The 13137-nt window shown below is 51.8% G+C and overlaps 1 protein-coding gene across 2 annotated transcripts in view; it reads left to right on the forward strand.

The window, feature by feature from the left end:
• The window catches only part of PRKCB (protein kinase C beta), a gene marked incomplete at both ends in the record, with an annotated part of 103679 nt that overhangs the window by 52623 nt on the left and 37919 nt on the right, over positions 1 to 13137 (forward strand). For both annotated transcript variants that reach the window (XM_080354082.1, XM_080354081.1), the window contains 2 exons: positions 1446 to 1557; positions 2670 to 2798. In XM_080354082.1, the coding sequence (XP_080210208.1) occupies positions 1446 to 1557; positions 2670 to 2798 (241 nt within the window). The remainder of the gene's footprint in view (positions 1 to 1445; positions 1558 to 2669; positions 2799 to 13137) is intronic.

A 13137-nucleotide genomic window follows, 5' to 3' on the forward strand; every position in this document is an offset into this window, starting at 1 on the left:
CCTGCTGTGGCAGAGGGTCAGCGGTGGGGCCGGTGCCTGAGCCCCCTGGGGCTGTGGGGCAGGGGGTGCCTGGGTCAGTGTCCCACTGCCTGCCCAGGGACCTCCTTTCTCCTGGGACGGTGGCAAGAGAAAGGTTTTCATTTTCTTGGGTGCCTCAGCTCTAGTTGAAGTTTTCTGTGCTCTCAGGGAATGAATGCAAAAGGGTTTCAAATGCTCAGGGCTGCTGGATGACCTGTGTGTGTGGGAGCAGGAGGCAGGTTAACCGTGAACTGACACAGCTGACACGCGAGCTACTTAGGGCTTGTTGCGCTCTGTATCTAGAAGGGCATTTTTTAGGGTTAAATGTGAGATGCTTTCTGTTTCGAGTACACTACATTTGATGAAGCAAATCCCTTCTGCTTAACAGATTGAATTAAATGAAGCTCCATTACTTGTCTGCATTTCTGGTATCACTAAAGTTATGTGGGATGCTGTGAAAGAATGCACAATATTAGTGATTAATGCAGCTGAAAGCTTCAATGTGATAGCGGTAGGAAAATTGATTTCAGGGGAAGGTAATGGATTGGCAGTTATGTTATAGCTCTGTTCCGACTCCACTCTTTATTTATTTAGTTAGCTTACAGTGGCCTGAAAAGGTGTCTTTCCTAATGCCTGGGCACCTTTCCAGGCCATTAAAGAGCCGGTCAGCTCAAATGACCGAGCCAGGAGCTGTGCCTCATCCCTAACCCTTAAACAATTAACCTGAGATGAAATTAAGCTGCCTGCTTCTTATCTCCATGGGTGTGGAGAAGATGTTTCTCATCTGAATTTGTTTGACTTCACCTTCTGCAGACCCTCGTTGGAGTCCAGGAGTCCTGGTTGCAAGGTGTCTGTGCAAGACTGCAAACCGTGTCCGGGATAAATGGGGATCTGCTGGTTTTGCGTACTCTGCCGGTGCAGAGAAGTCTGCAGTTGGTTTGAAGAAAGCTCAAAATACTCAAGTGTACCCTGAGCATCTTGATTCCCTAGGAGTGCGCTGGGGAGGGGTTGGCACCAGAGCACAAACGTGTTTATTGGGCAGTCTTAATATAACTGGAAATCATGGGTGTTTTTTTTCTGCGTTACCCCACTGGGTTGATGTGGAAGTTGAGTAGTGTCCAGCCCTTATGTTGGTTCTTATGTACCAATTTCACCTGGTGTTTTTTGTATTAAGACCAAGTAATTTTTAAACAATAAATCTCTAGACAAGCCAGTGCATTGCTTTTTCATTGTTATGGCAACACATATAAAGAGTAAGAAAGCTGGATGTTGGTGACTGTTGGAAAAGGTCCACATCAGTTGGTGGCAGTTGACTGAGGTCCATTAACGGCACCTCCGAAGCCAGCTGGCATGTGGAACACAGAGGGGCCATGCCTTGCCAATATTTGATGCAAGTTTATAATCTTTATCTTTTATTTTCCTCCTAGGATCCCCGGAGCAAACACAAATTTAAAATCCACACGTACTCCAGCCCCACCTTCTGTGACCACTGCGGGTCTTTGCTGTATGGGCTCATTCACCAGGGGATGAAATGTGACAGTAAGTGATGTAACCGGTGGCCGTGCTTGCAGCAGTGGGGGGCTCTGGAACCCCTTGAGGGTCTCTGGCACCCTGAGGTCCTGCACAGGGGCTCCCAGCCCACCTGAGCTGTGGCCAAGAGCCTATCCCTTGTGCCATCGTGTGGAGCACACTGCAGGGCTGCTGGTGCCAGGGTGGCTGGGCACCCCTCATGGGGAGTCCATGTGGCCGCTGCAGGGAGTGGGGAGGGAACGTTGTCCATCTCAGGGGGATCCTGCCTGTAAATCCGCCCTTGTAGCATCACCCACATCCCCCCCGGCAGCATCATCTCCAGCTCTTGAAGCGCTGACTCCGACTGACACCCTGTGGCCGTGGCGGTGGCTGCTGCGGTGACACAGCCTCTCTGGAGCGCTGCGGGTGCCAGGCTGGGGAGTTATTGTACAGAGAGGAGAAAGTGGGGGGTGAAAGAAGAGGGAGAGGATGGAGAGGGAGATCAGTTCTCTTCCAAGTTAATCTTGTACATTCCTGTTCCGAAGGACTGTGAATATACAGCGTCTGCTGACACGCTTACGCCATCTGCAGGGAACAGCAGACTCTGCTGCTCACCATGTGCTGGTTTTCTCATAAATATAGAAGCTTGCTGACTGTTGTGGGAACAGTGTATTCATTATCATCTTTAAAATGTTACCAAGTGGAAATGAAATTAAAATATAAAATTATGTATATTTATATATTTTGTGTATACAAGGTTTTATACATGTATATATGCAGACGCATCTGCAGGTAATTTTTAGTGCCCCTTATCAGCTTCTGGTGAATCTGGGTGAATGTCCAGCATTGCACCATGGGTGTGGTGGAAGAGAAGTTTGACAAATTGGCAAAACTCAAGTAATCAGAATAAGGGCCAAAAGCTCTGTAGTATCTGTAGGCAGGACTGGTGTCCCTGCAGGGCTCTGCTGGTGTCTCTGGCTGTGTTTAAAGGTCCATTTACTGCATGTTTATCTCAGAATCCCTCACAAACATCCCCATTTGAAAGGAGGACAAGTTCTTCCCCACTCCATCCCCTCTGAACACCCCGTGACCCTCAGCAGTGGTGACAGGGGTGCTGAGTGTCCCTTTCTCTCTGCTCACAGCCTGTATGATGAATGTGCACAAGCGCTGCGTGATGAACGTCCCCAGCCTGTGCGGGACGGACCACACTGAGCGCCGGGGACGGATATACATCCGGGCAGACATCGAGAAGGACGTGCTCACCGTTGTAGGTAGGTGTGCGCCCCGGGTACAGCCCCTGCAGGCGGGGTCCCTGGTTCCCCCGCTGCTGGTGTGTGCTGTGCCCGCAGCCGTGCTGGCCATGGCAACTCTGGGAGTGTGGTGCCAGCTAAATACCTGCACTGTATAGCTGTGCTAAATAGCTCTTCCAGTTAGAGTCTTCTAAAACTGCTTTTGGAATCACGTAAAATTTCAGCATCTGCAGCATCCTGGGAAGGAGTGGCAGTTCAGTTTAGCTATGCCAAGTGGAAAAGCCTGTTGTTTGTTTTTGTGCTGTGTGATGATGAACATCCATTTCCTGGTCTTCTTTCCATGCCCTTAATGGTACCTGGGCCCATACAGGCCTTGGTGCAAATCTTGGGTGGTGCTTTTACGTGACTAGAACTTTGCAACCTTCTTCCACCGAGCCTCGGCCTCTGTCCACCACGGGTGACGCCAGCCCTGCGGTGTGGCTGGGCATGGGGTTCCATGCTGCCCCGGTGATGACAACCCTTGTTCTTCCCGATTCCGTGCTGCTCCCCAGCCCTGATGGATGCAGAGCTGGAGCAGGGTGCTGTGCTCACAGGAGGTTGGGGACTGCACTGATCCTGGTGCCCAGCAGTGGGGTGCAGGCAGGAGCTGTCCCTGTGTCCCCAGAGCAGGCACAGCATGACAGTGCTGGCTCACAGAGTCCCTTGGGGATGTGCCAGGGGTGGGACATGGGGCTGGCAAAGGCTGCAGGCAGCTGGGCAGTGCCAGGCTCAGCAGAGGCTCCTGCCCTGAGCATCACAGGGACCCGACAGCCACCCATGGGGAAACCTGTTGTCCCCCATCCCAGTTTTCTGTCCTGGAACTCCTCTGTTCTCGGTTTTTGTCACAAAACATGATTATACCATCTCTAAATGCTTTTGCCACCCGGATTTTGAGTTTCCAGAAGACGTCGCTTCCCACTGTGTGACCTGTAAGCATCTCAGGAAACACAAGCTGTATCTTGTGAAGCCTCTTCTCCCCTGCGTGGAGAGATCAGCCCCAAGCTGTGGCTCTCTCTGTCGGGTGCCAGTGACAGCATATCCGGGTGCCAGTGACAGCGTGTGGCGGTGGGAGGCAGGGAGAGCCCGCAGGCAGCTTGTGGCAGAGCCGAGCTTTGTCTCACCAAGGCTGAGCCCAGGGCTGAGCCGAGGAAGAAGGTTTCTGCCCACGCTGGGTTACAGTCCCTCTAGGGGCTCCCAAGCTGGTCACAGTTATTCACAGGATGAGTTAAACCCACCCACCTGCCCACGCAGCAGAAACCCCCCTGGGTGGGCCTGGGGGTACCAGGCTGGTGACACTGATAACAGGGACTGGACCTGTCTCCATCATCCCACCAGCCCTGGCCCCTCCTGGATAGTGCTGGGACCAGCATCCTGCCGGGCTGGCAGCAGGAGTTGCTGCGACATCCATGGGGTTTGCTTCAGCGGGATGGGGTCAGCTCTGAGGCGTCCCGCTGTGCTCATTGATTTTAGAACAAGAGGAAATGGCTACAGTTGTGCCAGGATAGTTTCAGATTGGATCTTGGGAACAATTTCTTCCCGGAAAGGGCTGTCGGGCACTGGAACAGGCTGCCCAGGGCAGTGGTGGAGTCACCATCCCTGGAGGGGTCGAACAGATGTGGAGATGAGGTTCTCAGGGACATAGAGTAGTTCTAGAGTTCAAATAAAATACCAAGTTACTAAAATATTAATGAAAAATTGAAAAATATTGTGTTCTGGTTGTTAGTGGTGTTGGTTGGTTTTTAAATTTTGTTTTCATTTGTCCTTAAAGAAGAGCTTCAACGAATGACACAGAACTTTCACAGAAGTGCTGCTGCCCAGGTACCTTCCCTGCAGGGGACACTGGTCCCCAGCCCTCGCAGTGCCAATGGTGCACAGATCTTGTCCTCCCACTGGCACCGCAGCCGCGTTCCCGCTGCTCCGGCCCCTTGCTGTGCAGCTGGATTTTCTTTTCTTAAGCTGGGTTTGAAACACTTGTGTTATTTCTAGCCCGTTATGTGGAGGTGTTGGTGAAAGCATGTAATCTGTTGGCTTTTCCAGAGAGGCAGGGAAACACACTGTGCGCTCCAGCTCCTCTGCGGGGCTGCCAAGGGGGTGGGAGCACCTTGGGAGATGAGAGACTCAGGTGGGGGCTCTGCCTTCCCTCCTGCCCCTGGCAGGGCAGGGGCTTGAGGTTTTCACCCCAGAAAACCAGGATTTTTGCTCCAGGGGAGGTGGGAAGGTCTGTTGTGACCCAAAGCAGAGGTGAGCACCCAGCCCTCGGGACATGCGGTGGGTGCTGCCATGGTGGCTTTAGCTCCTTGCTGAACAACAGAGATTTCCATCCCTCCAGTGACTGTTTGCTTCAAAAACACAAAGCCCTAAAGTGACGACTCGGTTTGTATTGCCAGGGTTTTGGCAGGGAGAGGCTAGATGCTGAAAAGTTGGCCCTGGAGCTGTGGCCAGGGCTGGTGGCAGAGGCAACAGAGCGCAGGGTGAAGGGCTGTGCTGGATTTGGGCACTGGGGACTCCACGGCACGAGGATGGAGAAGCCGCAGCGGAACACAATGCTGTGCTGGTGTGGCCATAGCTGGGACATCGAGCTGCTCAGAGAGGTCTGTGCTGCTGACTTTGTGCACCAAAAACCACCTGTGTCCCTTCTCGCAGCTCCTGGTTGCCCACCCTGGGGTGGCCCATGGGGACACGGTCACAGAGCAGCTCCTGCAGGGACTCAGAGGGCTGAGCTGGCGGGCAGACATCTGCTGGAACAGATTTCTGGTGGAAAATGCCTTTTACTCGTTTTCTGCGGAAATCTCAGTTTGGGGCGGGCAAGGGGTGGATTCTATCACGGACGAGAGCGGTGGGTGGGTGGGTGGCAGAGCACCCCAGCGTGGGGGGGATGATGAGCCCCATCATTGTGGTGCTCGGGCTGGTGAGTTTGGGGCTGCAGGTGGAAATCTGGCTGCTCACCCACCCCCGCCGTGGGTGCCGTGGGGCTGGAAGCACCTTGGGATGGAGAGCACATATAACAACTAATTGTCAAAATACAAATGAGCAGAGGTTGGCAGGACAGGGGAGGAGGAGGTTTCTACAAAGCAAGATCAGGTCTGAGCAGCGGGATCAGAAACCAGCTCTTCATCCCACCAGGTGTGGAGACCCTTGCTCAGAAATCTAATAAGCTTTCCCATGGCAGAAGAGCATCACAGCTCTAGTACAAACGTAGCAGGCGCGGTGCCTGGGCAGGAGTGCCCGCAGGTGGCAGCACAACCATGGCCGATGGAGACCGAGAACAACCACCTGCTTTTATTTTTTCATCTATTTGACAGAAATTTGCTATATGCTTTTTGGCAGTGTATTTTTCTTTTCTCTCTCTTTCTTTGACTTAATTTTTTTTAATTTGTAAAGCTAACCTTTTTCTCCTAATGGAAAACACAGCTTTTTGGTTAAACAAGGTATGTTATTTGACTTAGAATGACTTGTTGGGTTAGTTAGCAACCTGAAAAATTACATCTCTTGGCATCCCCATTTTTGCAGCTGACGGAGACTTGTCCCAGCAGCATTTCTGCCCCTCACACTCTGTTACCTGAGACCTCCCCTGGCAGATGGCAGCAGGAGATGCTGCTGCTGCCCCTGCAGTGAATGCTCCATCTTCGACTCACAAAATGAAGGTCAATAAAGGAGCCATGCTTAATCGTACCCAAGCTGGCACTGTGGACTGCACTGCTGCAAGGTTTAACCCAAAGCCATACTGCGAGGTATGGAGCGGGTGTTCACGGGGACAGAGCAGCCCCTGTGGGGCTCTGCTGCCCTTCAGCAAGGGCTGTGCTGGTGCTTTGCTTTTGTACAGCACTTGACACAGCACAGACCTGCCTACGGCACAGTCTGCCAGATACTAAGATTGTAAAAATTATAATAATATTATGAGAAAGATCCAAATTTCAATATTTTTAACTCATTCTTAGCTCTGAAGAACCAGGATGAACCTCAAAGCTGTATGGTGGGAGACTGGGGAGAGCATCTGTACTGGGTCCTGCAGCAGTTGGTGAGGCTTTGGACAGGGCAGGGGATTGAAAATCAGTACCCAAACCCCCAGATTTCTCAAAATCCACACAGTGTGCGCAGGACAGCCCTGGCTGGCTCTCACTGTGCTTGACTCCCATCCTCTGCGTGTGAGTTGATAAGGCAGCAACTCCTCCTAATTAGCTTCCCAGCTCCCGGGTCTGTGGTGTTAATCACTCGTTGATGCTGGGAGAGCAGCTCTGTTACAGCTCTTTTCACGCTGTACGTTGGATGTAATTGTATAATGGGCGCACACGGGAGCACAGCCTCGTGTGCTCCAATCACAGCCCTACATCACTATTGTTTGCTGCTGCTGAGCGCTGGGGTTTATTGGTGTTCCCAGTGATTAAAAATGCATGCCTTTGTCTAATAATGGGGCACCTGGACAAATAAATGGCACCTTCCCCATGCCGGTGGCTTTGCACCCTTGGCTGGCAAGGGCAGACTCAGACTGTGCAGCATGTCCCTGCTCTGCGCTGGAGACAGGGCTTGCAGCTCCACCAGCCAAAGGTGGGTTCCAAAATCCAGGAGGTTTCTGAGGGCCTTGTTAATTAGGCTACAAAACAATGTGCATCTCATCCAGCAAAGCTCTTGGATATGTGCTCTTGGCAAGCGCTTCTCTTCTGAAGCACCAACACGAGCTGAGCGGGGATGATGGGATCAACGTCCCAGGGGGTGAGCAGGGCCCCTGCCATGGAGCCACTGGGACAGCCTCGACCCCTCGCTGGGACCTGCTCTCTGTGTTGGGATGCTCAAGGTTTTTTGCTTTGTGTGAGAGGGAGCCAGCTGCAGGTGATGTCCCTGGCCCACTCCTGTGGATCCCATGGATCCTTGGGGCTGCTCGGTGTCAGTCTGTCTGTGTCCACAAGTCAGAACCTTCCAGCTCCAAGGGCAGCAATGCAGTGAGGATGGTCCCGCTGTCCCATGACCCCGGAGTCAACAGTAACACACTATTTCTTCTGAAGGACACAAGAAAAAAGATTTGTGAACAGAGCAACAATCTCAGCACATGGGATGGGGTATTGCACCCACCAGTGTGCGAGGTGTGTGTGGGATGAGGCGTGAGGATGCTGTGGAGCAGGACCAATGTGATGGAGCATGGCAGGGCATTGTCTGGCTCATGGTGGACAAGAGCAAATGCATATTCACAGCCTGTGCTCTGCTCTGGGCTTTGATCAAGTATCTTATTAGTGGAAAAAGACTGCTGAATAAAGTGGGAAATTGTAGCAAATTAAAATGTCATCAAGGCGTTGCACATTTTTGCTTCCATAATAGAAAAGCTTCCCAATGCAGATTATTCTGAGCCTGTCATGTTAAGAGCCATGAATATTTGAGTTTGGGAACCAGAGGAGCGAGAGAATGTGACGGCTGGGCTTGAAGCCCATTAAATCTGTTGCTTCCCCAAGATCGTGAGACAGTAAGTTGCAGGGAGGACTCTGCTTGTGCATTGCTGCTCTCCTGCACCCAGAGCTGCTTGTCCTGCTGCTCTGCTCAGCGGGAGCTGCAGCCCAGTGTGTCCCATCGTGTGTGCTGGTGCAGTCCAGTGCGTCGCATCACGTGTCCTGTTGCATCCCGGTGTGTTCTGGCAGGGAGTTCATCATGTATCTCGGAGCAGCAGTGTTCTACAGGGACTAAAATGCAGAAAACCCCATGTTAGGGCTATGATGCGAGTTCTGTGCCAGCCACAGGAGGTGGCGACTGCTCAGCACATTTTGGTGATTTTGACCCATGTGCGTGTGACAGCGGGGGTTGCCTTGTCCCCATGCAAGGTCTGCTGGAGTGTGGGGACCATGTCGGGTTCCCTCGTCTCTCTTGGCAGTCCCAGCAATGTGCTGAGGTCACTGGTGGCTCCTGTGGGGCTGGAACCCTCGTTAGGACCCTCATTAGGACTTTGGGAGCGTGGTGCCAGCTCGGGGTTATGGCTGATCCCCCTGTTGCGCCTGTGACATCGGCAGTGGCTGCCGGGACCGGAGCCTTGCCATTTACTGAGCTGATGAAGTAAAACATTGACCAAAACTGAAACCAATTATACTGTGATTAGATAAATGAGCTGGAAGTGTGTTAATTATTAATCACCGGCCCAGGAAGATGCAGCCATAATGAGTCCTGTGCGTTTTCTATTGTATAAGTATGTGCAAATATATTCTTCTGCAGAGTATTAATTAACTGTTTTAATGCACGAGGGTGTTAATCCGAGTGCGGGTTCCTGCTGGAACGTGGCTGCTCCCAGAGGGGATGGCATGTGCTGCTGCAAGGCACTCCAGAGCCTTCCCTTCCCCAAAACCCCGTCCAAGCGCTGTGAAACAGGGGTGCCGCTGGCACGGCTGGTGTATTGCTGGCCAAGGCTATGGTGAGCTGCTTGAGCCGGGTTGCGAGGCTGAGCTCAGCTCTGCCCGTCCCTCGCAATGCACAGCGCTTGCAGAGGGGTTTTTCCCCGTGGTGGGCAATTGGAGCGCAATGATCTGCACCGAGTGTGTCGTCATGGCCTTTTGCCTCGGAGCTGGAGGTGAAGGGTTGGCAGCCGGTGTAAGCTGTGTTTAAGAGCTGGGTAGGAGTGGGTTTTCTTGTAGGCTTTTTTTAACATAAACGTGAACCCCCATATGTCACTGCATATTTAGCAAAGAACTTTCTGGTGTTTGTTTATCCGGTATATTAATCGTGCCTTCCCATGGAAACCCAGGTACCAGCCGAGAACAGCCCCAAAATCCCCGCAGGTGATGGGGCCACTGCAGCATCTCCCGTGTGCCCAGGACTGAGGCCGGAAAGACTGTGATCTCCCCTGCTTTGGCCATTTGTTATACTGATATTTTTCCCTATGTTTGCCTTTGGAGATGTGGGTGTCTGAAATAAGTATCTCTTCCCAAGCTTGTTTCTGCAGTAATAGCTGTCTGAGTAGTTAAAAAAATGTTGTCTGAATAATTTATTTGGAAACTATTGTAAATTTTGCAGAATAAATTATTCAAATAACATTCAACCAGCTCTACCTGCCCTGGCCCTACAAGGCGATACGGGTGACATCTTATTCCCATGGCAATGGTGCAGTGTCCCCAGGCCAGCACTGCACCTCCCTGCCGTGCTCCCCAGGTAGGGGAGAGGCTCTTCTGCACAGAACCCTCCCCACACAGCATTGCTGCCCCTGCAGACCCTCAGCCGTGCACCTCTGCCTGCCCGTCTTGGGCTGCTGAGGTTTTACCAGGGCGCTGGGTCATGGTCAGCATGTTCTGCAAACACATTCAGAGGGGAGATGGGGAAGGAACTGGTGTAAAATTAGAGTTATTTGGCCAGGGTGCTTGGGCAAGCCCCAGTGCACGGCAGTGATGGCATCCCAGCCATGAGGGTTGTGGGGATGCTCCTGCAGCCGTGGGGGATGCAGTGACGTGCCCATAGCCACAGGGGATGTGAAGTTGCTCCTGCGGCCATGGGTGATGTGGGGATTCTCCCACAGCCGTGGGCAATGCTCCTGCAGCTGTGGGGGATGCAGCAATGCTCTTGCAGCCGTGGGGTTGCAGAGATGCTGCTGTGGGCAATGCAGGGATGCTTCTGCAGCCGTGGGTGATGTGGGGATGCTGCCATGGTGCTGTGGGTGTGTGGGGAGGGACCCGCCAGGTGCTGCTGAGACACAGCCTATGCCAAGTGCTCGCTTGCATGTCCTTGTGGTCGCACACAGGTCCCCTCAGTATGTGCAGGCACCATGGTGTGTGGAGGGGATATGGGGGCTGTGCCCACCCCAAATCCCCCCCAGATCTCGGGATGTCCAGAACTTACTGATGCCTCATCCTGACCGTAGCCTGAACCAGGGCGGCTTCTCCTCAGCCATAGCTGGGCTTGGTACCCAAAGTGATTTAAAGACCAGCTGCTTTAAATGGGATCATAATATTCTTACCCATCACTATTAATAATGATGTTACTACTTCTTAATGATGCACAAAACCATTGGAATAGATGTAAAACTATTTTACATGAAATTTAACTGTCAAAGAAATGTCATAAACAGTTGGAGAGGAGAACATTTCTCCCGACATGAGACATCACTGCTACACTTCCTGAGGATTTTATTTTTCTTTCACTGAATTGTTGATTTCTGCTTGAAAAGTCAGAAAGTTACTTAAGGTCAAGAGGAAGCATTCTCTTTTTTAAAATGAATAGATAAAATTATTCCCATTAATGAAATTTCTAGGTCTGCATGCTGAGATAATAACATGAGGTAATAAAATCTTATGCTTCAGGGCATAAACTGATTGACTGTGAGGGTCAGGAATTATTTTTGCTGTTCCTTAAAGAAGTGAACAATGGCCTGATAAATGATGAAGCCTTATTCATTTGTCTCCAGAGGATATTACGCTGCCCATTTGGACGGTGCAATGTGAATCAAAGCCAGAGCGCTCGTTCAGTGTGACACAATTTCACGTCCCCTCTCTGTAAGGGGACATTGTCCGGTTTGCGTCCTGAGTGCCAGCAGCTCCTTCCAGCTCTGGGGCTGACTCTGCTGCTCACAGCATGACGGGTACCATCTCTCTGGGGGGTGAGGAGCCCCCGGGGATTTGTGCTGACCCCCTGGTGGGTGAAGAATGATGGTGACTAGCGGGGACTGCCCAAGTGCTGGGAGTGGGACTGGGGCTGGGACAGGCACTGTTCGCACCCCAGTACCATGACACACCAGTTTAGCTGGTTCTGCACCACAGCGACTGGCTTTTGGTGTGGAGATGAGATCATCCACCAAGGTACCGACATCCCCTGTGCTGCAAGTGGCCAGGGCTATTGAAAATACCTTTGCATAATGATTTCAGAGCCAGGAAGGGAAGGTGGTAAAAGCCCAGCAGAGGTGCAGGGGCTGTGAAGAGGCTCAGCTGGACACTTGAGAGTATCATTCCCTGGGGTGTGGGCAGGCAGTCCCTGTCCCCTGCTTGGGTGGCAGCAGGAGCCTGTGGAAGGGGACAGATCTCTGCAGTTGTGATGATGACGTTGAACCAACTGGGAGTTAAGGATGGAGCTGTGCAAGGGTTCGGGGGTCCCTGGGGGGGCTCTGGGCTGGGGACTGCTGGACAGGGACACTTCCCACCTCTGTGAACAGCAAAAGCAATGCCTGCTGTTCTTGTACAAACCCGATGAAGACGTGTCCCCTGCAGGCTTATTGCCAGTCAGGTGGTGCCTTGGCAGGACCTATTGTGGGACTTTTTTCTAATAGGCTTTTGTGTTTTATAATTCAAGAACATGGTTCTAAAGATTGCTTTTTGTCCTATCAAAAAGTCACAGATAAAGGCTTATAACGATGATGAGAAAATACGTGTTCTTCCCCTCTGATAAGGGGCAAGGCAGAGGAAGCCCTTCTGGCTGTGTCAGTGCAGAGCCATGGTGGGGCCCTTGGAAATTAAACTCATTAGTTAAAGATTTCACACAACAGATTGCAAGCCTTTCTGCTTGGATGGTACAAAGCTCTCCACAGAAGATTTTGACGGAGAGTCCAAATTAAGCCACAGAAAACTCTGTGCATCCTCTGAAGTGCAGAGCTGGTATTTCTGTCCAAACTTAAAAAAAAATATCACTTATTAAATGGCATGTGAAGATAATTGTCAGAACATCATGGAAATCAAGCCATGCTGTTTGTGTCACAGCATGGGTGGAGGGAGACGCGGGGCTGTGCAGGTTCAGTATCTCATGGGGTTCTACACGTTCATTGTCTGATGGGGTTATATGAAGCAGGTAACACCCATCAGGTGCTGCTGGCACCGTCGTGGTTTGTACCCATGCAGGGTCCCCAGAGGATGGCTCAGGTGGCTCGGGGAGCAGCCTGTGTGATATGTAAGAAATCAGTAATAACCGGCGAAGTTTGAAAGCTGCTCGGGTCTGATATTTTGTTGTCCTCCTGAGATGTCTGTTTTCTGTTTAAACAAATTTTCAGCCTTGGTCCTGTCTGGTACAGGAAGGGCGAATCCTCCTTGGCTATCTTCTCACAAGTACTTTTAGGTTGCTCCGGTGTCCCCAACCCACCTCATTACTCTCTCTGGGGACGATGGCAGATTTTGGAGTGGAGGGTCCGTGGGTCCTGGCATTCATCCCTGCTGGGAAATGAGACCACTGCTGTCTAAACAACCTGCGGGAGGGGCTGTCCCAGGAATGGGACCTTTGCAATCCTACCCCTCTTCCAGACAGCAAAGCTGCTGCTCTCACAGGAGCAGGGAAAGCTCTTTGTAAAAGCTGATGCTAAGCAGCTGCTGCATCTGCATCCCTGACTGTGGCGACCTCACAGCAGAGCGATGCAGCCTGTCTGGGTCACGAGCCATCGCGG

This window comes from Nesoenas mayeri (assembly GCF_963082525.1).
Source record: "Nesoenas mayeri genome assembly, chromosome: 15".
Classification (NCBI taxonomy): domain Eukaryota; kingdom Metazoa; phylum Chordata; class Aves; order Columbiformes; family Columbidae; genus Nesoenas; species Nesoenas mayeri.